Source organism: Xenopus laevis, chromosome 9_10L, assembly GCF_017654675.1.
Source record: "Xenopus laevis strain J_2021 chromosome 9_10L, Xenopus_laevis_v10.1, whole genome shotgun sequence".
NCBI lineage: Eukaryota > Metazoa > Chordata > Amphibia > Anura > Pipidae > Xenopus > Xenopus laevis.
In genome coordinates this window covers 64,955,709-64,982,235 of record NC_054387.1, presented here as the reverse complement: position 1 = coordinate 64,982,235, position 26,527 = coordinate 64,955,709, and the positions used below count along the sequence as shown (strand labels likewise).

Below are 26,527 nucleotides of genomic sequence, written 5' to 3'. Positions count from 1 at the left end.
TCTTTGATTCATTTTTATAAATATTTTTGTATTTTTTGTGATACCTAGCCTCTTAGGCGTATACAAGAGGCGCTGACCCTTTAAGGATTGTTTCTGTTAATTCAAAAAAATTTTTTTCATTTCTTATTTGTATTCTTGTATACAAATGTATAAATGCTCATATCCAGTGGCTGACATCAGAGCCCATGACTAAGTGCCCTGAGTGGGCGCGAAACGCGTAGGACAGATGAAAATGCAAATATATATTTTTAACTTTGTACAAATAAAATATCCGTTTGAGTGCCGGTCAGCCCTGCTTTTTCCATATATCTGTTACATTTTGTTTACCAGCTGACCCACCCACCCAAACAGAAGCACGGTAACAATGATTCACAAATCAGGAAAATGTTACCATGTTAAAGGTTTCTCAAATAATAAAAAATATACTTACATAGAGGAAGAGTTATAGTCTTATACTTACTTAGTTATATAGATTGGAAAGTCAATGCCATACTCAGTTTTCAGCAGTTTTCTTGCCTTTTTAAATATTTAAAGCACCCCTTAAGAAAACATGTGCAGTACTAGCTCAGGATATACATCATAGAAGATAAAGTAACATCTGTTTCATCTCTGTGGTAGCACAAGAGGTTCCTTGCTGACTTGGCATGAAAGTGTAAGCTGAAGAATATCTGTCAAAGTCTTGGGTACGGAAGGTTTAGAAAGTGTCACAAATAATGAATCAGTACTTCGGCAATACATTCAGGTCATGGGTTTATTTCACTCATTTATGAACTATTGAAATGAAGGTCATTCACTCTGTGGATTCCCTCTCTGAATAAGTACCATAATAACACATTTTGTGTAACATTCTACCCTATGTTAATATAATTATGTTTTTGTTACAAATTATTTCCAATAAATTTGTCAACGGGCTTGTAATGGAATGCAATATCTGTCTAATTACAGTTGTGTTTCTAGAGTAACCTAAGTAATTTCCATGCTATTCATGAAGTGATCCATGTTTGCTAAGAATTATATGTGATTGTGCTAGAGAGCTTTTAAAGCATAATACAATCAAATCAGATGTCTTATTATGAAAAGTACCCTTCCTCTAAAATGAACATAAGCTCATTTGTTGCTTATATTAAATTGTGAGTTTTGTTATGTTGATAATGTGCTTGCTTATTTTACAGACAATATATATATATATATATATATATATATATATATATATATATATATATATATATATATATATATATATATATATATATATATATATATATATATATATATATACACATTGTTGCTAGTGTGTCAATCTGTGAGTAGAATATAACTATGTAAAGCTACCAGTCATGCCATGGACTATCAATAATGTAAAACTCCTTTATTTTTTACCCACAGTTCTAGCCTTGCAGATATATGATAATAAACGTGAAAAACAACCTTAACAATCACAATTTAAAAAAGGTGTCACCTGATGCCATTATCAAAACTAACGTGATATAATAAATCACCACTGAAGACCCTCCTATTAGTCTTACTGTGCATCACCTTCTTAGGGATCTTATTGTGTACAGTCCACTTCTTTTCTATTAAAAATAAAAATATGTGGACTCTACCACTGCACTCTGTTATCCTGTTAGTGGGGATTAGGGACAGATGATATCACCAATAAATGAACACGGTTCTGTAGTAATTACAAGGGGAGCAGCCAAGGCACTTTAAGGCACTTTTACTGTGCATTTGGCACTTTGAGAAAGGCGTAGGCAGCGCCGATTCTGGGGCTGCTGCCACCTGAGGCAGCAGCCCAGATGCCGCCCCCCTCCTCTCCAGCTCCGTGCTTAAAAAGTAGCGTCGGAGCGGGTTTCAGGGGGCAGTATCGCTAGTGCATTGAGCGCTAGAGCACTCTTTGCACTAGCAGAGCCGAATTTCCGGGTTAAAACCCGGAAGTTCGGCTCTTAAAGTTACAAGAGGCGGCTTTTTGCCGCCCCTTGTAACTGGCCGCTTGCTGACGCCTGAGGCAAGGGTTTCACCTTGCCTCATGGCAGAAGCGGCCCTGGGCGTAGGGTGGGTGAGCCTCATTGTTACAAACAGAGTCCCAAACCTAGAGCAAGCTCCAAGGTCCTGGTCACAGCTAACTCTTCCGCCTTTGGCCTTTGGCTTTGGGAGGCGACTTGTGCTACTCGGGTGCCACCAGGTCTTAATGTGAGAGAACCAGGGAGAAAGTTCCAAGCAGGCAAGTGAACCGAACATGGTACTGGAGTGAAGAACTAGAAGCATGGTCAAGGTACAATTTCGCGTAAAACGATGATGTCGAGTTCGGCACTTTCTGGATATAGGTGCAAATAGCCGACACACGAACCGGGAAGAATTTGTGCATTTACCGAGATGGCACCAAAGGAGATGGATGCGGCGGGCTTACCTACTGAGGGTGCGACGGGCGTCCCTGTCGCACCCCTACTAGACCACCAGGGTGAGTTATTAGACTCATTTTCTTTGCTCACTGTTTAGCACTGTTCCTGGGGTCATAACTATCTTATTCATCTTATTACCGTGTCATGTTACCTCACAAGGTTACATATGAGTTGTTTTATGCAATATCTTTTTATAGAGACCTATTTTTTGGGGGGTATAGTTTTCCTTTGATTTCTTTTTATAATCCCATTGCATACAATCAAATCAAATCTACACAAAGTTAAATACACAAATAAATCTTAGTGCTTGCCTTGAAAGCATTTCTAACCCTTATAAAGCAATGGGGGGGGGGAGCAGAAATTGTTAGAGTTTCCTGGAATGCAGTGTTGGAGCCACACAGCAGGTCTCATTAAGAAAATGACTATGAAAGTATGGAACAGCTGTAGCTACTCTAGTTGTTATTATAAAATCCATTAGCATTCAATTATTCATGCATTGACCATGGAAACTACTGTAAAGCAACAGTCCAGCTGTTCCCAGGGCATAAAATAAAACAAAATGTACATATTGTTATATTATTGTATAACAATATGACCACACTGCCTCCAATGGTCTATAATTTAAGTCCTAAATTCATATTTGCAGGTACAATAACTGCTTTAGAGTTATGCACCTGTTTATTTGGTATGCTGAACCAATGCAACAAATTTGTAATGGAGGAGTCTTTGTTTCTTCTATAGTTACCCCTGGTGATTAATTAAAACTTCTCCTTGGGGCCTCTTCCTTGTCACATATCACAAAGAGAAACAGCCTAGATCACTATTTAATAATAATATACAGTATAAGGTTACTAATAAACTTACTTTTGTTTAGTGTGTTTTCTTTCTTGACGTAATCATTTCTATCTTTGAAAATTCATTTACTAAATGCCTCCAGTATAACTAATATCTCATTTTATAACTAGCATCAGGCTGTTCAAAATAAGTCCCTACTGGAACATTAAAAAGGGAAACTGCCACAGATCGACACTAATTATAGAGTGGCAACAAGTGGGGGCATTTATGAACCCACAAAGATATAATTGCCTATGGTGTTTAAATAATTTGCACATTTGTAAATGCATAACCATTGGAATGTAATGTCATTAGCAGAACTCTTAGGGTCAAAAACCCAGGACCAAAATCTTTTGGGGCAGCTGTCTTCACTAAAACGAATGCCGTTTCTAGTTACTAAAGTGTAACTGCGTTCAAGATGGCGGCGCCCATGAATCCATGCCTGATTGTAGGTTTTGTTTTGAACATTCCTGGGTGTTTGATAAATCCTGTTATATTGATTCCTGGACTTTTGACCCTGCCTGAACCTCAAATTTGATATTTTTCTGCCTGCCTTTTGGATTTTTGCCTGGACTTCGATTACGATTTCACCTGATCCTATTTGTACCGCGAAGTTGGGCTTTAACCCCAAAAAGCTTCCTCTTTGGTCTACTGACTACTCCCGCTGGGTAGGCCCCATGACATAAAGAAATCAATTTATAATGCAGCAATCATTTTTGGTTAGTAAAACATGGCCAATAAGATTCTCATTTTAATTCTTTGGTATTTGACAACCATCAGCATTTTTGAAAGGTATGCTAGAATATGGAGTGGTTGATAGGTTTAGTTGGTCAATAGGTTTCAATAAGCTGGGAAGCTGTATCTCCCCATTATAACTTACACTTATGAGCACACAGTTGTTAAAGCCAGGGATTGACATGTCATTGGCATAAGGGTTTGTTGGCTGGGGTGCCTTGACAAAGTAACCTATCCAGTTTGTAATGTGCTATATATATATATATACAATATATACAAAGTCCAAAGAGATCCACACTCACAGGTCTTTTTAAAAAATAAAATATTTTACTTCAGAGCTACAGACTGACGTTTAGGCCTCCGATCAGGCCTTTCTCAAAGTGACTAGATACCATTTAACAAGCATTAAAGGTAAACGTCACACTTAGGCGACTGCCAAACGGCATGCTACCCTTATTACAACCATTGCTTCATATTACATAGGCTCAAAAAACATTTACTGTCATTAAAGCTCCTTGTTTAAAATTAAAATATAAATATTTGGTCTATTTTTGTGCACCTAGCAAGGGTTAAAATCTATTAGTTAAAAAACAAGACACTAAGTAAAAATATTGAAGCGTATTATACTTTGTTTGCAAACTGTATTGTATATGTAACTAAAGTCTCTGAGGATGTAATCAATTTTGGTGTTGCTCCTCCTGTCTCTAGGCTATGTTCCCATACACTTTTGTGTTTGCAATCTAAATAACCCATTATGTTACCTGTGCTGCATATTTAAACATTCTAAATATTCAGCTCCTATGCCCCTATCTCTCGTCGCTCATTATCCTTAATCAGGCCAGCACCGCACCCGTCTCACCACTGGTGTGCCAATTGCTACCCATATCATAATCACCCAAATGGCCCAATTTAAATTTATAAAAAATCATATTATTAATCTCTTAAACCATATATATATATACACACACACACACACACACCACTGGTTGTCATCTAAAAAAGGATATGTCATCTAAAAAAGGATATTTTTAGTACCACTAGTGACAAGCAAAATTATTTGGCAAGTTTCCCCGCAAAAAAAGACCCATAGCCTCCAATGAATGAAAAAAATTGTCATGTGTCAAAAAAAAAAAAAATTGCCACCCTTGACTTCAATGCATTAAAGTCAAGTTGAGAATTTTTGACAAAGAAAAACGGGTCAGATTTGTCCATCACTAACTATGACATTTATTCTTTCATCAAATTTCTCTTATTTTTTCAAACGTTTAAACAGATTGAATGTGATCCTTTTTTTGTCTCCCCCTCACTGAGTTATATTTGACTTTATTGTAAACATAATTTAAGCCCTGTATCGTTTGTTCAGAGATATTGTGTACCATATATTAATCCTGCTGTCAGATGCTACTGCAGATAATTAATTTGACTGGATCAAAGAGTGACTAAAACCCCATGTGTGTTTATGATAGAGATTCAAGGTAAATTCTTGGCCAGAAAGTGGAATCACATTAAACAATAGCACAGCTGGCTTTACCATACCAAATTAACTCTGTATTATTGTTCTGTGATATCTTATATTTTTTTTCATCTGTTTAAATGTGTCCACATTTGGTTTGCATGTGTGCATTTTTTTCTGCTGTTCTATTTTTATATATATATATAACAAACAAGGGAAAGTTGTGCTCACCACTATTTTTTAAAACCATTAGGTGGGGGTGCAATGAGGCTGTGTGTTTGACTATATATATATATATATATATATATATATATATATATATATATATATATATATATATATATATATATATATATATATATATATATATGTGTGTGTGTGTTGTGGTAGCTGCTAAGACAGCATTAATTTCAACATAAAATGGGTAGGAAACTTATCTATTAAAATGGAGTGATTTGGTTAAAAAAGCAAAGGGAGAATATACAACACAAACAAGTTAAATATGATTTGTGCTAAAAATGTATTTACATTTTGTAATATATAGAACTAATGGACAATTGATTTGTTCTAACACTTAATGCCTTGTCCTTCCATCTCCTGTTAACAGTTTATTTAAAGAGAGATCTGTATAAACAAGACAAAATCAATTCTCCCAGTGAAGTCTTTGGGGCAAATTCACTAAAGGACAAATTTTTGCTTGCAAAGGCTTTGCCACACTCGAGCCACTTCACCAGGCAAAACTTAGATACAACTGATTTGCGAAGTTTTGCTAGCGCTAATTCGTCAGTGCGAGCATTTCATAGCGAACTTTTGTTTCTGCCTAGCAAATCTTCGTTAGTACACTTGTACTTAGGTCAATTTGAATAGGGCCGGTACATATAGGTTGTATATATGTCTTTATTAGAGATGTTGGTGCAAATGCTTGAAATAGTCACTTATTAGTAAAAATATTTACGGAAGCAAAATAAAGGCAAAAGAGTTCCTCTAATGCCCTATACATGAGCCCGCCCTAAAACAAATGTGGCATGTGCCTCAAATGGTAGATTATCAGTTTATCAGGTTTAAGCTGGCGAAGGGGTAACGTAAAATTCGCACTTTAGTGAATTTGCGGAGTAATGATCATTCGCCTGAGCAAAAATTCAGCTGGCGATAGGGCATGAAACTGCGCTAGCAACGATCTCTTTCACTAGCGAATTGTTCTCTATGTCTGTTAGTAAATTGCTGATGTCCCTGCAGATGGAATTTCTGTTGTGTTTTCTCTAGCGGTGGCCACTTCGCCCTTTAGTATATCTCCCCCTTTGATTCAGGTTTATAGACAACCCCCCATAAGTGGGGGGTTAATTAGTTCAGGTAATTTTTATTAACTCTTATCTTGCCCTCCCATCATTGGTCTGAAGAAAATCGAAGCTGGAAAATGAAAGTTTTACTGTGTAGTGCAAAAAATATGAGTAACACATATTTAGACTGAAAACAATAGGTGAACCGCTATTGGTCATTCTTGTCAACATCTTACTTCAATCATAATACCATGGCAAGTTCGGAAAATGTTATAGTGTCAGTGGGGTGCTTTTGGACTGGTACTTATAAATTGTAAATATTGGGTAAAGTACAATACCGTTGACATTATTTATTGAAATGATAGTGGAGATCTTATACAGATGCAACCATGTCATTTTGAATGTATCAACTGCCTAAATATATTCTGGCTCAAATAAAATTATTATTGTGATTTGGGCTACTGCTCATACAGATGTGATTAAATACATCATGTTACATCAATGTAATGGTCATAACAAACCCACTGTAAGCAATGGGGAAAACACTGGGTTGTAGGTCCTGGTCTTTCTTTTATTTCTACTATTTAGCTTTTACTCAACTGTAACTGGGATTAGTGTTCCATCCAACTCCAGGTTGCTGGGAGGACGATCAATGCAGTATGTCTAACTATAATGTAAATATTAATTATTTAATTAACTGAATTTAATATACAAAAAGAAAAAAATGTATGGTGCAGTAAATATGGTAATTGTTGTAGATTACCTGTCACAAGTTTGAAAACTTTAGAGATTGAAGATACAAGAGTTATTTTTATAATCACAGTTATAACCACCATTTTATTTCTGACTGGCTTTTGGGACTAGTTTATAACACAGTTACTAATTTACACTTGGACAGCCATTCAGCATTTCATTCTCATCTGTATACTTTTAGTTAGTAAATAAGTACTTACTAAATAACTACTTGCTATGGGAGACTGCACCTGAGTATTTTAACAACTGTGTTAGTAAATTATTCCCTTTGACTTCAGACACGTCAAGAAACAGTCAGTGTTACATATCCAGTATTTACCAAGTGACCTTAATTACTTTGGTAAAATCTCTGTAATTATAGGGAGAGAACTTGCATTCAGTTTCATGTAAAATGTAAAGCAACCCAGTCATTTACTCTGTCCAATAAAATATGGCCACATTTTATTAGATGTTAAAGAAAACAGAGTAGACATACTGAAATGTAAAGGGCAGGGAAATTACATTGATGTGTGTACTGTGTTTGTGCAACACTTCTAACTATATAAAATGATGTCTTAGTTGTTCACTTAAAAAGGAGGGGGGTTGTGCTCTATATACTGTCATAGACAATGCAAACTGATTTGAAATATGTCAGCATTCTGGGTATATTATTCTGTACCTTTACTGCAGCAAATATGTTATTATTATGATGACAGGCAGTTTATCACAACCACTTTGTAAGTATATATATGTATCTGCATTCAGCAGCTAAAAAGTTAATGGTTTTCAGTTTTAGACTTGAAGTAAAACTTTTTTGCTGACACAAGATGAGACATCTCCTGTGCAATCTGCACTAAACATTAAAATACTTTGCCCATATTTGATCAGCATGGGGTAATGTTTTTTTCTTTTTGGTATTTCTTGACAGATGTAGGCTCTGTGGAAGGTCTAGCTTATCACAGAGCTTGGGATACACTTTACTGGACCAGTTCTACCACATCATCCATCACCCGGCATACAGTAGACCAAAGCAGGAGAGGGGCATTCAACAGGGAAGCTGTTATCACCATGTCTGAAGATGACCACCCTCATGTTCTTGCACTTGATGAGTGCCAAAAGTATGCAAATATATTCACTTAATCAACAATTTACTATATTAAACAGATGTCTAGTTTTAAAAATTGTTCAAGCTCTCAAATATTTCTGTGGAAAAAGCACAATTACTTGTAATATGTGATTTAAGATCTCTCTCTCTCTCTCTCTCTCTCTCTATATATATCTATATATATATAGATATATATATATATATATAGATATATATATATAGATATATATATATATATATATATATATACATATATATATATAGATATAGATATAGATATATAGGGCGAAGTGACTAATTTCGGTACTTCGCGATTTACTAACGGTCACTGGAGTAACTTTGCTAGCGAAGGCGATAGACTCTAGTGGTACCTCGCTCCCTTACGCCTGTGCTATTTGCGCTCCGGCGAATGGTAGTAACTACGCAGATTCACTAAGATGCAGATTTTACTGAACATTACCTTTTGCTCCAGATTTGCCTTTGCCACCTCAGACCAGGCGAAGTGCAATAGAGTAGATAGGACTTCCTTTCTAAGTCCGAAAAAACTATGCCGTCTTTTCCTTTATTCAGGGTGATAGGCTGCAAAAGAGCATAACATTGTTTTGGGGTAACCAGCTTCCCCCCTACATTTCCTAACATATGGCACCAAAACTATACACTGGGCTCATGTGTAGGGCAATATAACAACTCTATTTTCTTTTATTAAGTTTTCCTGGCTTGTGTAGTGCAATGTATTTGCTGCCACATATACGTCCATTCAACTTTAACTTCCCGCCGTATGCAAATTATGCAACGCTAGCACAACTTGAGAGAGAGAGATTATTCAACATTTATAAAGTATTTATAGTAATCACTAACACTGTTCTCTAGTTACATTATCTCAAATATTTCTACAGGTAGGTGGAGGGTGAGAAATATAGGAGATCTGGGCCCTTAACTTAAGAAAACCAGTGTTATTCAGAAATGAAAAAGCTGCAGCCCCAAGTTTTGTTCATCTATCCCCACCAACCACTGTCTATAAGAGGAGGCTATTATTTTACAATATAATACATTTTGATTACTTTTTATACTTTGTGGCCAAATGGACTCCTCAAAATTATCAAACTAGGACATTCTCTGCCCCAGATCAGAAAATGACTGAGTAGGACTAGAAAAGTGACTGAGTAGGGCCAGAAAATGTATTTCATATTTGATATTATCATGATAATGAAATAATTCAATATATGTACTCAAATGCTGACATCACTGTTTTTCAAAAAAAGAAATGCTTCAGGTCAAAAGAAGATTTACATTGACTGCATTGCTAAACGAAAAAGTCCTTGAAATTTGCACAGTACTTTTCATATAATATTAAATTAGTTTACAAGGTTATGGAACTAGACAAGGCCCGGTTTTCAATATCTAACAAAAGACATGGATCAATAGTTATGTGCTGATGTGAATCTAGGTACAGTAAGTGCTACTAGAAGAAGAAAAGAATTGGAAGGAACCAGACATCAAAGAACTACTAGCAAATGTGTTGTTCATAAAATAAATCTGCAAATTAGCTCTGATTTGATATATTCAGAACTCTGGTGTATGTGAATTAATCTTAGTACTGTAATTTTCTACTTCTATGAACCCTGGAGAAAGGATGATAATGACAAAGTGCAGGATACACCATTAATAAAAATTGAAAATGTATGGTTCAAAAATAATAATCCAGGAAATATTAACAGTAGATGTCTGGTGTTTAACTTCCTGCCTGCTATTAAACTGAGGTATTAGTATTTGGAAACAAAACAAATCTACCCCTGAAAGGCTGTTCTTTTCAAATGAAAACCAACAAGGCCATAAATTGTTGAATAATCTTTAAATTTCAAATAAATATTTTTTAACCTAAAAAAGTTATTAATAAAAATGTAACACTACTAATATATGCAAATTATTAACTACAGGTATAGGATCCCTTTTCCGGAAACCTGATATCGAGAAAGCTCCGAATTACGGAATGGCTGTCTCCCATAGACTCCATTTTATCCAAATAATCCAAAATTTTAAAAATGATTTCCTTTTTCTCTGTAATAATAAAAGAGTAGCTTGTACTTGATCCTAACCAAGATATAATTAATCCTTATTAGAAGCAAAACCAGCCTATTGGGTTTATTTAATGTTTAAATGCATTTCTAGTAGACTTAAGGCATGAAGACCCAAATTACGGAAAGATCAGTTATCCGGAAAACCCCAGGTCCCGAGCATTCTGGATAACAGGTCCCATACCTGTAGTAATATATTAAAAAGTTAATATAATTTTATAAATGTATTTTCCAGACTGAAATATGAGATGTGAGTGATAGTTAAATAGGAACAGGAGATACATTCCTATCAATAGTTGGTAGGCACAGAACCCCCTAATGTCTAAGTTTTTTCAAATAAAGCCTTACACATCATCATAGTCAGTTTACTTCCTCCATATCATCCTGTTTCAGAAACACAAAACATCACATGTTATTTTTGATATGTAGTTCAAGGGTCATTCCTAACTGAATATATATTATTCTAAATATTGTTTCAAATCCTTTGAATACCACAACAAATTATTTTTGACCACAAATGATAGTTCTGGATAGCAAATTAGAATTTCTGTACCATTCCATTTTACTGCTTTTCACCCTGTAGTATGAGGCCTCTATAAACCACAGCAGGATTTTACTCTTGGAAATGACAAATTCACCAGGGCAATAAAAGATTTAAAGAAAATTGTTTATGTTGACCTACAGATAGTTTTGTAATTCACATAGTAGCCTCAGAACATTTAATTTATGGTTCAGTACTCATATAGCCATAAATACTATCCTGGTTATTTGCAGTGAGCTACACTACATCTGTATATTGCATTTCAGTTTATAAGTTGATGGTAATGTGACTCAATGCATGCACAAAATGCAAAGTTTTTTATTAACAGAAAATATTCTGATACCCCGACTTTCACCTAGTTTAATGTTTTGGACTAACTGGAATGAACAGCATCCGAGCATCATGAGAGCCACACTTTCAGGACAAAATGCACAAGTCATTGTCAGCACGGACATTGTGACTCCAAATGGTCTCACCATTGATCACCCAGCAGAGAAGCTCTACTACTCTGACGGCAGCCTGGGAAAGATAGAGCGATGTGAATATGATGGATCACACAGACAAGTAAGTAAACATCTAAAGCAGGTATCAGACATGTCATTATGTTTTGAGAGCTCAAGTAGGTTTGTTCAATATGTTTGCATCTGGAATTACTGTGCAATTTTGTAGCCAGCCAAAAGCTGCATGTTGCCTAATGTTTAACTAGGATTCTGATAGGGTGACATTGTGATGGCTAGCACTCATTTAAGAAACTATTTAATTTCATATAACCCTCATAGCTTTTCTCTGCTTCTTATACCAAACAAAACGTTCCCATCGTTTGATCTGGTGTTCTCAATGTAGCTTAGCAATCGTGTGAAATTGAAATGATTTTGGTCAGAAGATATTATTTCTGAAAGTCAAGGATTATTTGCCAATACTTTTTCACTTTTCATGCTTACAATTTGTTTTGCACATTCTTTATTATTTTTCCTTCATTTTAGCGTTATGCCCATTTTGTGTCCTAGCTGTGAAAGATGCTTTATAATGTGAAGCCTCATTTGTAGGTGTTTAATAAAAATATAACCAGCATATACAGAAAATACAGTTTGCCTCATTTTTAATAAATGTGTTTTTTAACAGCATTTTACAGTAGTGAGAAATGCCATACTTATTTGTCTGCTGATGTAAGTATCTGAAATAGTGAACATCACAAATGTAAATGGAACAGTGGCAGCAATGGCCACTTATGTCATGAAGAGTATTTGTCTTGGTGAACCAAACATTCATTTTTTGGGGGGAAATAATAGAATTTTACATTTTACTCTTGTCTTGTGGGTTGGAAGAGGGATGGTGGAGGTAGGCACTAAATATCTGAACAGGTAAATTGTTGACCATGGATATATTTATGTAAATATGTATATTTATTTTACTATAAACATGTCTATAAGTTCAGTATTCCTGGTTATAAGGGTTCTTTAATAAAAGAGATAGTTCAATCAAAATATTTATTTATTTACAAAACCTACTAACACATATCTATAGAAATAATACACATACAAAGCAAGTTACATTGAATGTATAACAAATATTTACAAAGACAATTACAAATATAGTCATGTTGGATCTAAATCCACTGCCTCCCTTATACTCATCTTTCCATTGGGTCCGGCATCTGTGTCCTCACTGCACGAACTCCCTGAATTCTCTTCCTAACATAAACTATATGTTAATCTAGAGACTGACCATAGGTACACATGTCAAGTTCTGATTGGTCAGTGACCATTAAGTTAATCTTAGATAGTAGTCCTGAGGTAGTCCATTCAAGCATTAGGGCAATGGAAGGTGGTAAAAGCAGTGTGGAGACAGGAAGGACTGCATTTTCAACAGCCCTTGTTCAAAGGGGAGGAGACGTAGCAACTGTGTGCTAAATGGGATGTGTTTGAAGCTCAGTTGTGTTCTGATAATATCTAATATATAAATGACAACATTCTCAAACACAGATCCCAATGCATATATAAAATATACACATATTATATATATAGTAAAGATATAAGATAAGCAAGTCCCCTTAAGGTAACATATTTCAAAAAATGAGGATGACATAATAAATCTGCATTTAAACCTTTTCATTTGTTGCCATTTGATTTTGAATTAATAATTAATTTCAACACAGCCATCTGTGATTTTCATGAGATCCAGTCTATTAGAATGATTTTAGGTGTTTTATTGACTTTATCTGGTGTGCAGAGTTTAAGCATGCCTTGATATATCCTAGACATGGACTAGACTAGAAAATTATATGATATTAAATGAAACTCTGTTTATTCATATAAACTTTTTTATGACAGCATATTCTTCATTAGTACCAGATAATTACTTGTTAAATTTTCCTTACAGCATTTGGGTTGTTTAATCTCTGCTCTTCATGAATCAGCATATGAATCAGAATATATATAAGCAAAATAAACTCTCTGTTGACTATACTGTCATCACTTTGTTCAGTCTTCTTTCAACACTAAAAAGGTCATTCAAGAACTTATTCAAACAGAACTGCAGCATCAATTTTAGGTAGCCTTGGGTATGTATCACAAAGGAACACTGCAAGGTCTTCGGTATTTTATTACACATGTTCAATATATAGTTTGGAACATTCAGAGAGTTCCCCAAACTTAATACTGCTGCAAGGAAAAAAACACCATAATTACGAGCTATTGAATGGAACCATCGTATAAAAAATCATGTACTCGATGTTGTAATCAAATTTATTTTACTTTTACTTGACTCCCTTTTATGTTTCAAAGCTGTCAGATTTAAATTGTATTTTGGTTATTTGTGATGATCAGTTTTGTAATTATGTGAAAAAATAGGCTGTACAGAGGTATTACATGTATACATAATGTTATGCAATAAATATTCCTTCTTGTGATGTAATATGATAATTGCCCACAATACCCAGTTCCATCATAACAGGAGCAGGTAGTGCTCTCTGTCCTAGTCAACTCAAACAATTATAAACATGCTATTATCCTACCCCGACCTTTGATTTTACAATTTTTCCCAGCTTCAGTCATTGGAGGGCTGGGCCCTTGATTGAGACATTGGTATCCTGCACTTGAAAATAATTCCAGAGATCTAGTACCTCTCACAGTGTAATATCTGCTATGTATGTATGGGTGGAACATACTTTATTTATATCATACACATCATACTGCAGTGATGAACTATGGATAATATGTGAAAGAGAAATAAAAAAATAAAAAATAAAATAGCTCCAGCTATAGTCATCAGACTGCAAATTAAAAAGGGTCTATAAGTCCATTAGATTTAGCATACTATAACAAGATACTTCCTTTTAAATGAATCCTTTTCTGCACAGTGTTGAATCATAAATCACCATGGAACTTAGACCTTCCATACTTATAAAGACAGACTACCCTATTTACTTTGGTCATTAAGACCTAATATGCAGTAGTTATGAATAGTGATGAGTGAAATTTTTAACACTAAAGTACAAAATAGTCAGCCCTTTTTGGCATGAGCTCAATCACTTGGGCTTACAGTATTTAGAAAAGGTGTATATACAGCCGCTGAACCTTGTTTATATATTTTGTTTACACAAATACACAGATTGAAGGAAAACATGAAAACTTCAGTGAGCTATTTCACAATAGCCACTATAGTGAGCATGGTGGTCATGAGTTCTGGAACTTGAAGTCTGCTTTCCATAGTAGGCATAGCACAGATTCTCTGGAAGCAGAGAGACTTCAAGTCCCAGAACACTCCACTTTACCATAGAACAAGACAATGGTGGGGTTGGATTGCAGTGAGATTCTATGTATTAGGGAACTAACAAACACACAGAGAGATCATGTAAGAATGAGGAGTATATATTTTCTTTGTGTTTTTAATAGGAGGAGAAGCATATACAGGTATGGGATTACTTATCTGGAAACATATTATCTAGAAGTTCATAATTTCAGGAAGGCCATCTCCCATATTCCATTTTAAGTCAATTTTAAACAAATAATTCTAATTAGTTAACATGATTTCCATTTTCTCTGTAATAAAAAAACACTACATGAATCAATTGTGGTGGCTAAAAATTCCACCTGGATTTATTTAATGTTAATGGATTTATTTAATGTTAATGGATTTATTTAATGTTAATGGATTTATTTAATGTTAATGGATTTATTTAATGTGCGATGTTGATTCAAGATCCCCTATCCAAAAAAACCCTTACTAGAAGAGTCTTATGGCATCTGTTTATGCAGGCTACAATAAAGCCAATAGATTTATCCTTGATATTCACAGTCCTAATAGTGTGGCCGATACCAAAAAATATCATGTTATGGCATCAAATTATCCATTGTCATGGCTTTTTGTAATGGCATTATAACCATAATAATTGCCTTGTTTGAAGTGATGTTGTGCTTGCTGTACTGCTGCGACTGATTACAAAAAACTTTTTGACTGAAATACTGTGTCATTGTCCACAAGCTAAACCTTAGTGGGCATATTACTTACGTTGTATATTTGTACAAAATGATTTCCTATTTATCTTTGATCTCTATTCTCATTATGATCATAATGATTACTATGTATAATCACCTCAATTTTCTCAAGCGTGAAGGTGCCCAACAAGATTGCACATTTTCATAGGCTTCTATAGAATATATATTGAGAAGTCACCACTGATTTCTTCATTTATGAGTTTTTTGAGTGGTTTAGATGTTTTACAATTTGACTTTATGTAATTTAGAGCTACTTTTATTAACTTCCATGACCCAAACCATGAAACCGCTAATGTTTAATAAATTAATATTTACAGATTATTCATTCTACCAGTAGGTGAAGCATGCAATGAAAACTAACCACAGAGCAAAATGTTAACTCCTTACAAATTGGCACTCCTCCAGACAATGATGAATCCAGTCCTTTTAGCATTCAATTCACTGCCCTCTGCATAAGCTAAAATACCTTACAGAGTAATGCCTATATAAATTATAACTATGACACATGTTGCTCATGTCAAAAGGCCATTAGCCTTGAGGTCTGACCTGAAAGAGCCCATGACAGAATAATGCAGATAATGGGACCTTATGAAAACATTTACAGTCTACCAAGTAATTAGCAAACTAAGCAACATACACAAAGCTATTGTTAAAGTCAAATATCGGGCTTATGCAATATGCAAAGATAAAGAAAAATAAAAAGAACAATAATAAACCACTAACTTGACTTGTGTGCATTCCAGGCCCATGGTCATGCCCTTTCTTTCTTAGCTCTAAGTGAGAATCTTTATAGAAACAATAGGATAGGTTTTAAGAGAACAATACATATATTTTTATTCACAGAACCACTGGAAGCTCTATTGAATCTGCTAACCTATCAACACATTCTTGACCTGTAATTGTAAGAAACAATTTATTTCCAGCCGTGGCTTATTGCTATATTCAGACATTGAGATTTTTTTTTTGGTAAGCCCATAAACAACTCAACTGAGCAAAAAATAAAAAATTGAAGAGTGAATGTTTCTCACCTGCTGTAATGTAAAAACATACAAAAACAATCATTATATTTATATAAAGAATATACTGAAGGTTTTAGGTGCTTAAGGAATGTAAAGGGATACTCTAATCATATAATTACACTTTATAAAGATACTAAATATTTATACAGGCTTTAATAGTTCTACATTATTTATTCTACTGTAAATACAATACAGCAAACACTACAGTAAATATTACAGTCATTATTTGTTTTCCACTATAAACTGCTATTTTATTTTACATACTGTTATGGTACATATAAATGCCTTTCATTTTGATTTAAGTGTTTTTTTTTTTTAAACTGTAATTTTGTTAGTTGTGTTCCTGTTGTGCAGTTAGTAACCATTGACTTAAGGGCACTGACAATTCATGATTTTGCAACAAGTCTCAAGTCATTTGCATAATTTAAAATCAATGAACCATCTTCTTCATAAGTGCATGATCTTTTAAAAAAAATCAAGAGGGAGACAAGGAACATCAGGGATTTCTAGTCCCTTAATATTAAGTGCAAATAGTGTGCATTAACAAGCCTATTCATGTGTTTAATGTTTTCATCAAATGCACAACCATTTCCTTTATGGCTCTGTTTTATAGATGACTGCAGTTACAGTAAAACACAATGCCATATAGTCATAATCTTTCTCATATTGATTAAAATGTAATAATTGCCTAGGAATTTCTTACTTTATGGAACGGTATAAAAGTGTCTTATGAGTGTAACTTAATATTTTATTTGATATTTAAGTACTAAGTTATGTTGTAATAGTCATTTGAAATGGAATCTATCTTGTGAGGAAAAGTATAAAACTTTTTACATATTGTGCATTTAATGGGATTTGATGGCATTGCACTATTTTTAAAATCCCATCACACGTTTAACACACCCTGTAGAAGTCCTATTGAAAAGGACAAGTATTTTTTAAAGTAATACACACTGTATATATAATTTACATCAGTGTACTGTAAATCAACGGTATCAGCATAGATTCAAGGGGACAGATGACAATTACTTTTCTATAACCATTCTGCAACTAAATATTTTCAGATTACATTTGTAATCAGAAAGACAGATGAAGAAACAACTCAGGTTTTTTTGTTTTCTCCAAAGATTTGTGTCTGTGATCAAAGTTTTAGAATAGCCTGTTTATGCATTATGTACACCATATGCTACTTTTAAATCTGCACCATCTAGTTTAAAGAACAATTCATGGGTTTCCTATCCAAATATGTCACCGAGGTTTAAAGGTTTTGGTGAAAGGTAATGACTTGGAAAAATATATACTCTTCTAAAATCTCTTCCATGTGCTATTTTGCTGCCATGTAAGACTTTTTTGTACTTTTGTTTCTGTCTAATTGTGGTCAGGATTAGATAATTTTTGTTCATTTGTATTAGTTTGGAAGTGGTAATCTCACTTGGATTTCATATCCACAGGAGTTCTGAAACTGGTTCAAATCAGTTTGCTGTTGATGACAGCAATTATCTCTATACAAAAAATACTTCACTGACACGGCAAATATGTTTACAACATTTTCTGTCTCCTCTGTTGCGCATCTTTTGGAGAGTTATTTTTATGAGCCCCTTTTGCCTTAATGTGTTTAACATTATTACAGGACAATCTCCATTAAAATGCAGATTAGTCTATGTACTTGCGGACTACAAAGACAGATGGTCCTATTATAAGGATTGTACGAAGGATTGTGCATGTGTCTACTTGAGGAAGCTTCATAACTGTGTTTAAATAGAAGACAACATTGATCTACTCAATGAATAAACATGTCCTGAGTTAATAGGTTGTTAATAGCTTTTTCTGTTATAAAAACAGATTTTAACATTAGGAAATTATACATTAATGTTCATACCTTATAAGAACGGACTTTGTAAGATTAGTATCTACTATGGATGTACAGAGGTTTAACCCTCCTGTACACGTAAACCCCAGTGTTCCCTCCATCAGGAACCGGCCGTGAATGCACTTGTGGGGTGAGGTTGCATGAGGACCCTGTGGCCTAGGGGAGGTCAAATCCGAAAACCAGGCCATAACATATGAATTTTTTTCTTAAAAAAGATAAAACATGAAACCTGTCATCCAGAGACATAAGCAACCATCTGCAATAAACAAAAGTGCCAGATACTCAGAAGTATATATTTGAATGTAAGACTAATAAATATAGCTGGAATTTAATACTATTAATAATTGTAACTTGTTTTTAATATCACTATTTATTGTATGTAAATAATTTGACATAGGAAAGCAATAGTATAATAAAAGGGTAGCTACAGTATGTTTTAATTTTTTTAGCTGCCAATACACAGCTATCATGTTGGATCATGCAGTACAAAAGGAGTACAGGGACTATATTATTGCAAAATGATTTCCTTTGATGATGCCAACCACACCTCCATACCTACAAAATGGTGGAAGTAATTCAGACCTATTTATCTTGGATCTACCTTCCTCCTTCCACTAAATCCACATATTTACCTTTAAAAACCTTAAATTTCAAATTCTAGACTTCACCTCTTGTATCAATTATTGATTGCTATGTATGTAATTCTTTCTGTTTATCGAATAAACCCATTCATTGTACAGCACTGCAGAATATTTTGACACTTTATAAATACACAATAATAATAATAATAATAATAGACCCCTAACTCTATGTACTGAAGATCAATGTCCCAGCTGCACAGACAGTACCAGTATCATTATTTGTATTCCAGTTAAGCCGGTTATTTCTTCTATACATGAAACAGAAGGCACCAAGGCTCTATTCCATAATGGTGGACCTCTAGTGCACAGGTACTCTCTGTAACTATAACCCCTGGAACACTCACTTGGGTAATATGAGAGATAAATAGTAGCAGTAATTTCATTAGTTTAAATTTACAAGAAGAAAGTTTTGAGTCTTTATGACAAGTGCTTTCATAAAGTCTTTCTGCTCTACAAGTAAATGCTTCCATTATTCTGTATCAAACTAGTTTTTCTTTAAATAAATAAAGAATGCACGTTGAATACACTTTTTGTAATAAGCTGGAAAGGACCCTTTATGCATTGTCTAATGGAGTGGAATAATGCATACATTTTTAAAAGATAAGGGGGTGGTTGTATAGCTAAAAAAAATAATTCATTGTAGGAGACTTCAAAGAAGACATAGAGTGAGAGAGACAATACTGAAAACTTGTATTTTTACTTTCTGCACTTGATAGGTATCCTTTCACTGTTATGTTATATTTCCTTGAAATATATTCGCATGCATTGTGCCTCCTTTTTTTTTTTTTTTTAAAAAAAGGAAGAAAATACTGTCAGACAGTGATGCTTTAATACAGTATGAAGAAAAGAAACGCATATCAGAATTGAATAAATCCCTAGAACAAAATATCACCATCTAAAGTGTCTTGGTATGAATAGAAGCCACATTGTACATGCTGGTGACAGTAGGGACAACTCAGCATAACAAGCCAACAGACTTTACAAAAAGTTTAAATTAATGAATTCGAACAATTATTGGACCAGTTATAAATTTGTCCACTCAAATCAACTGCAGAGAGATTTCTTATAACACATAGAAGTGGTCACACTGTTAATCCAGCTTGTCCCAAGTATATCGCTCCTTCAGAGTGTTCAGCAAACCAGACATTGCACTGCAGGATTGTGGACTCATTCTTCCCACTTGATACATACAGATGCAGCCACTTTGGTTTGTCTGTTTGACACAGAATAACTAAACACAGATATCCCATTTATCTCATTTAACACAGAAAACTGTGACACAACATCCCATCTAATTAAAGCATTCACCATTGTGAACAATGGTGCTTTGGTATGCTAATGAAAAGGTTAAATGCATTAAATGAGTTAAGATAACTTTAGATAACACAGTTGCTTCAATTAACTCTGAGTCATGACGCATTTAACTCACAAATCCAAGTGGCTTCATCTGTAGGTTGCAACATTTGTAACCTAATTTTGACATGCAAGTTATTTTAAGGGGAAATAGCCAACTTGTCTACTGTAGTGAAGATTTAAGTTATTATAAAGAAAACAGGCCCAAAGTTAATCCCAATAGCATGCAGTCTTAAAACCCAGTTCCCGTCGAGTTTTGTAGTGCAACAAATTAATTAAATTTTTTTAAGCCAACACTGTCCAGTTCCCACCAAGGCAAAGGGGGAATATACTGTAGTAATGAGGTTCCCCCATGACCTTTATACCTACACATATACCTCCTCTGTGTGGTATCTGTCTTTAGTCTACAATCATATGTGTGAACTGTGGGAATGTATGTTTTGAGTTCAACAAATGTTTAGCCACAGGTTGGTCAGCTTTCCCACTGGCCAAAGCTAGTCTAATGATCCTCCTGTGGTTGTTCATACTTCTTTATATGTTGTGAAGCCTTTCCCAAGAAAACAGTCCGCAGGGGCATCATAGCATGTACACCACATATTCAGTAGAGCATGTGAGCCGATAATGATCCTAATTTCCTGCCTGTTTTGGATTGTGTAAAAAATATACCTTGAAGCATGCTAGCACGAGTCAAAAAACTGGCTTATTTGTAAAATCCTTCTTTTAAAGGCCCCAACACCCAGCCATGTATTCACCCCTTTGGAGCCATCCAAGAGGTCTTTAACCACCAGTAAATCACTCAAATTACAACCCCTCCTGTAGGCTACTAGTGGCTTATTTTTTGTATAGAAAAGTAACTGCAGTTCAGTATTATCAAATTGCCATCTGTCTGTCAGGGCTTTCTTTAATTCTAAGCTGTTATTGGACCAAGTGGTTGTTAATATCAAATGCAGAGGAATTGGAGTATTTCCTAGCCACAAAACTGTTCCACTAGGGAGCAGAGTAGTAGCTCAGCCCTGCTTTGATGTGTTGTTTCAAATAATTCTTAGACACTAGTCATACAGGACCCCCAGGACTTGTGAGGGGGTGGTGTTTGTGTGCATGGATCAGACTACTTCTACCACAGAGTGGTCCCCAATTTGCCGCCTTCCGTGTATAACATAACGTCTAGGTAACTGATACTTACAAACATCATGGTAAATTTAATGGGAGAGGGTAGGTCATTCAAAGCTCTATTCTTCATTCATACCCCCCCATCAATAGGAAGTAGTCCATATTGCGTTTATAGGATATGATATTGTCATCCCCCTGGAAAGCACAGTCCTTCTTGATCAGGTTGTAAAAAGAAAGGGGTCACATTAGATATTAGACCCCATAGCCATTCCCGCAAACTGTAGGGAAAAAAAGCCTTCTGTAACCTTATGTATCCAGCTGTTAAAAACATTAGTAGGGTCAGTTTTACGTTTTGATTGGTATCAGACAGTTGGTCAACAGTTCCTTCTCATAGTGTGATTTTTCCATCAATACTACCTTTGTCCGCCTGTCTAATTAGTAGTGATGAGCATTTCTGTCCCATATTGCTTTCCAAAAAAACCTGCAAAACTTTTTTGTCACAAATATTTTGCCATGCAACAAATATTGTTTTTGCATAATTTTTGCAGCAAGTTAGATTCGACCCACAGTATGGGCATTTTTTTTCATGGCAGCTTGTTTCTGCTTTGGAGCTACAAATGGTATCTACTACTACACTATGTTGCTGTTTAAGCAAAAAGTATAATCAATAATAGTTTATATACAGTATTACTATATACAAACACAGGCATGGCTAATAATAAATCTGACAATAACAAATAATATCTGAGTTCCTTTTACCCCGCATTAAAATAAATAAACCATAGACAATACTTATGTGTTTGTCCTTATATAAACAGTGGGACAGATCAGATCCCTTTGGTTAATGTGGAAGAAGAGGGGAAAGATAAAATGATGAATGCGTTTGTTGCATCTCTTTTTCTTTTGTTAAGCGTCCTTTTTTTATTGTACTTTTTGACAGAGTTTTGTGAAAAATTTTGACAGCAGCAAAACTCAGGAGTTTGCAGCGAATCTGTACAAGATGAAATTTTTCACTCATCACTACTAATGATTTAATCGCTATCCTCCTTTAGGGTCTAGATAGCCTCTCACTTCATGTTAGGTGGGTTGGAATAGAACCTACTCTTTATTAATTGTATTGTGAATGAGTTCTTTTGTCAACAAACTGATGAATGTGAGCTGTATAAGGGAAATCATAACCACTTTTAGATTTAAAAGGGGTTTGTATAGTGGTTTTCTTTTCTTTGAAATAATCCTTTGGTTTCAATTGCCATTTAAAGCAATATATATCCTTATATACCTCAAACTTGTGACTTATGTGTTGGTACACATTTCAGACCCCTGTTTAATGATCTAGCCTCCCCAACTGTAATTGTATGTTTGTGGTTTGTATATGCATACATGAATTATGTTATGGAGGTTATGGAGGTTATTTATCAAAGATCGAGTTTTGTTTTCGAGGGTAGTTTTCAGTCAAAACTACATATTTGGGGGGTTCAAAAATAAACTCAAATGTTTCTGGTTTTTCTAAAAAAAAAATTTATTTTTTATAACCCAAAGCTGGAAATAGCTCGAATCCAAAAATACTCCAGCTAAAACCTTTCAAAGTTATGTAGAAGTCATTGGAGGTCCCTTGAATCATTTGAAGATTTTACTAGCCTTTATGATGTTTAGGTTTTTATCAGTGCCATCTACTCTACAGTAAGGGGGTTATTTACAGTATCAAAGGTTGAATTTTATAGTTTTAGATCTCCAATGTTCGGGTTAACAGCAAGTTCGGGTTAACAACCTGAAAACTTGCATCGATCAAGTTTTCATAAAAAAAAAAAAATACTCAAATCACTCAAACTGATCGAGTTTTCCAGCAAAACCCTTAGAAAATAACTCATAAAGGCTATTAACATCTTTCAGTGGTTCATTGCCATTGACTTCTACATGGCCTCGAAAGATTTTTCAGATTCAATATTCTATTTTCATGGTCGGGGTATAATAAATCTTGAAAAATTCTATTTTTTTAAAAAAAAAGCCTGAAAAATCAAAAGAAAAAAAAAAAATCGATTTTTGATTTTAAATAAATTCTTGAAAACTTGTAACTGGAACTTTAATAAATTTGCCCCTTAATACTATTAATAGTAAAGTTACTTAAAATGAAATTATATAATGCACATGCAATGTTTCTTTAACATAAGTTTTGTTTTCACCATTTAAGTAATTTTTTTAAAGGATTTTGAAACTTTAAAACTTTCCCAGACTCATTCATTATAAATGAAACAATGTGATTCTCATAATACTTGTTGGTTTTTTCACAACTTCATGTGATCAAGTTTTTCTGATTTAAATGTTTTGGTAAACATGCTAGCCGTCAAGAGAAAAAAATCAATAGTTTTTTTTCTCTGATTGAGTTTAGAAAAAACTTGAAAATAAAATAATTGTATTTCCCTTTTTATTTAACAAAATTAAAGCATTTTACACACATGATAGGAATGTTTATTTGTAATCCATCTCAATAGATTAAAATCCATATGGACAGTGTCTATTGTAATAATATTAGAACTCAATTTAGCAGCTATTATCATGACTTGTTACATACATTTTGGTTTGGTAAAGCATTTTGAGACTTACTTCTAAAATCAAACTACCCTAAATTCACAAATAATGTAGATTAACATTGATTGTACTTCAAAGGCTTCTTAATGCGCAGGGACCTAAACTCATTTGTTAGCAAATCCCAGTGATTACTGATGCAAAATGCCCAAGTGTATTTTAATGCTGGATTGACTTGCTAATATTTAGAATTGCTTTTTTAATACCCATGTTGTATTACTAGACTGCTGGTTACATGAATGTTGTAGTATTTTTATCTGCCTACAGTTGTTGGTTTTTAAAGCATGTTTTATGTCCTTCTGTGTAGGTAATTGTCAGATCTGGACCAGGTACTTTTTTCAGTCTGGCCATTTACAATGACTATATCTTTTGGTCTGACTGGGTGAGACGGGCTATACTTCGCTCTAACAAATACACAGGAGGAGACACCAAAGTTCTTCGGTCTGACATACCACACCAGCCAATGGGAATAATTGCAGTAACCAATGACACCAACACATGTATGTAGTTAAAATTAAAGTTATTTTTCATTGTAACAAAGGAATTACGGGGGTAATTCCTGCTATGTGCAAATAGAAAGTATCTATATGAAACTGAATGTAAAGTGTCTGCACAACTCAACTGCCCTTTTCAGGTATGTGAAACATATCTTATCAGTTAGCTTTCAGGGAGGTTGCAGAGAACTGCACTATATCCTCATTTTGTGCACACTGTATTATTTCAAGGAAATTTGCCCAATACGGTAGGGATTTCTAGGCACATATGAGCTGTCTATTGCAGGTAGACTACTGCAACATACTGCTTATCAGTTACCATGGGTTATTGCTCTAAAATGAACATGTGTTACTTCAGTGCAATTGTTGTAGGACTAATTTCCAGTGATATTTGCTCTTTATTCAGATGAAGTCTGATCTCACCATGTTTATGTGACAAAATTACTTGTTATTATTTAATTATTACTATTATTGCCCTTTAAATGTGGCATCATTACTACATCAGTTAAAATAAATGTGTCCGTATCCCTGCTTTGTAAATTCCATATATTATTGTCTGTATTGGTGAGATAAGCAGATGTCAAACTGACATAAATGCCATAATGTACCATGTATTGTACAATTTTTAAAGAGGTTCGTTTTTCCCTTCTATTGTATACTTTTTTTTATACAGTGCCAGTGTCAAGAAAAGCCACAATACAATTTTTTTTAGCCTCTTTTGGGGTTATGATTTAGGCCATCTACAATCTGCCAGCATTAAGATGATGACTCATTGTGATATGTGTTTCTTAATTCCCTCAACCAGCTAGATGAATCATGGACACAAGTGTGCCTATGAATTTACATTCAGAATTAACAGTATCAAACTAAGGTTATTCATTTATTCATTGGAAAAACATTGACGTTTCAGTTAAGATTCTGTATAAAGCTACAGAATACAGGACCAGGTTGAATACATGCTGAGGATTTTAGTGATCATATAACAAATAGGGATTGGCGAATTTGACCCGTTTCATTTTTTTTTTGTCGCACCACGCCATACAAGTCTATGGGCGTCATTTCTGCGGTGAAATAAGGTGAAAAATTTCACCCATCCATAATAACAAAATATTGAAGTAACTGCTGCCAAAATGCTGTCCATTAGTGGATATATAAATTGCCAATGCCTTGTGCAGTGTATGAGTGTTATATGCCCATTGTGCAGGATATACCTTTGTCATAGCATCTAGCACTAAGCACTGGTTTCAGGGATCTTGAGCTCAGCAAAGTTATGTATCCTACTTTAAGCAGTGGTAAGTACAGGGCTCAAGATATCCCATATGCTCTCTTTCTAACACCTATACAATGGCTGACTAAAAAGGAGCATGCATATTGACACACATACAGTAGGCCAGACATATGCCATTCCTTATATGAGAATCCCAAGTTGCATCTATTGTACTTGCATTCGATTTTCAGAAACAATTATTTCATCCATTGGAATTGGGTAGTGATGGGCGAATAAATTTGGCAGGTGTTTTGCGGCTGGCAAATAAATTTCTGTAACTGCTGAGAAAATTTGCAGTTGTTTTATAATTTTTGGATGCACGTCGAAAAATTTCTGGATGTCAAAACCGTCACGCGCCAACGTTTATCTGACGCCAATTGACTTTTATGCCGGCCTCAAAATTGACACAAGCATCAGAATTCGCGCTCCGCGAACTTTTCACTATTTCGTGAATTTTGCTTGAAATTCGTTGACAAATTTGCCCATCACTAAAAGCAGCAGGTGCAAATTCATGGAGCATTAGACTAAATGCAATGGATTACA

At 34.6% G+C, this 26,527-nt stretch overlaps 1 protein-coding gene across 1 annotated transcript in view; it reads left to right on the top strand.

Annotated features, from left to right (window-relative positions):
- The window catches only part of LOC108701836 (low-density lipoprotein receptor-related protein 1B), a 676,036-nt gene that overhangs the window by 506,705 nt on the left and 142,804 nt on the right, over window positions 1-26,527 (top strand). Inside the window, exons 42-44 of the mRNA XM_041576281.1 lie at window positions 8,359-8,548; window positions 11,511-11,715; window positions 24,531-24,723. Coding sequence (XP_041432215.1) covers window positions 8,359-8,548; window positions 11,511-11,715; window positions 24,531-24,723 — 588 coding nt within the window. The remainder of the gene's footprint in view (window positions 1-8,358; window positions 8,549-11,510; window positions 11,716-24,530; window positions 24,724-26,527) is intronic.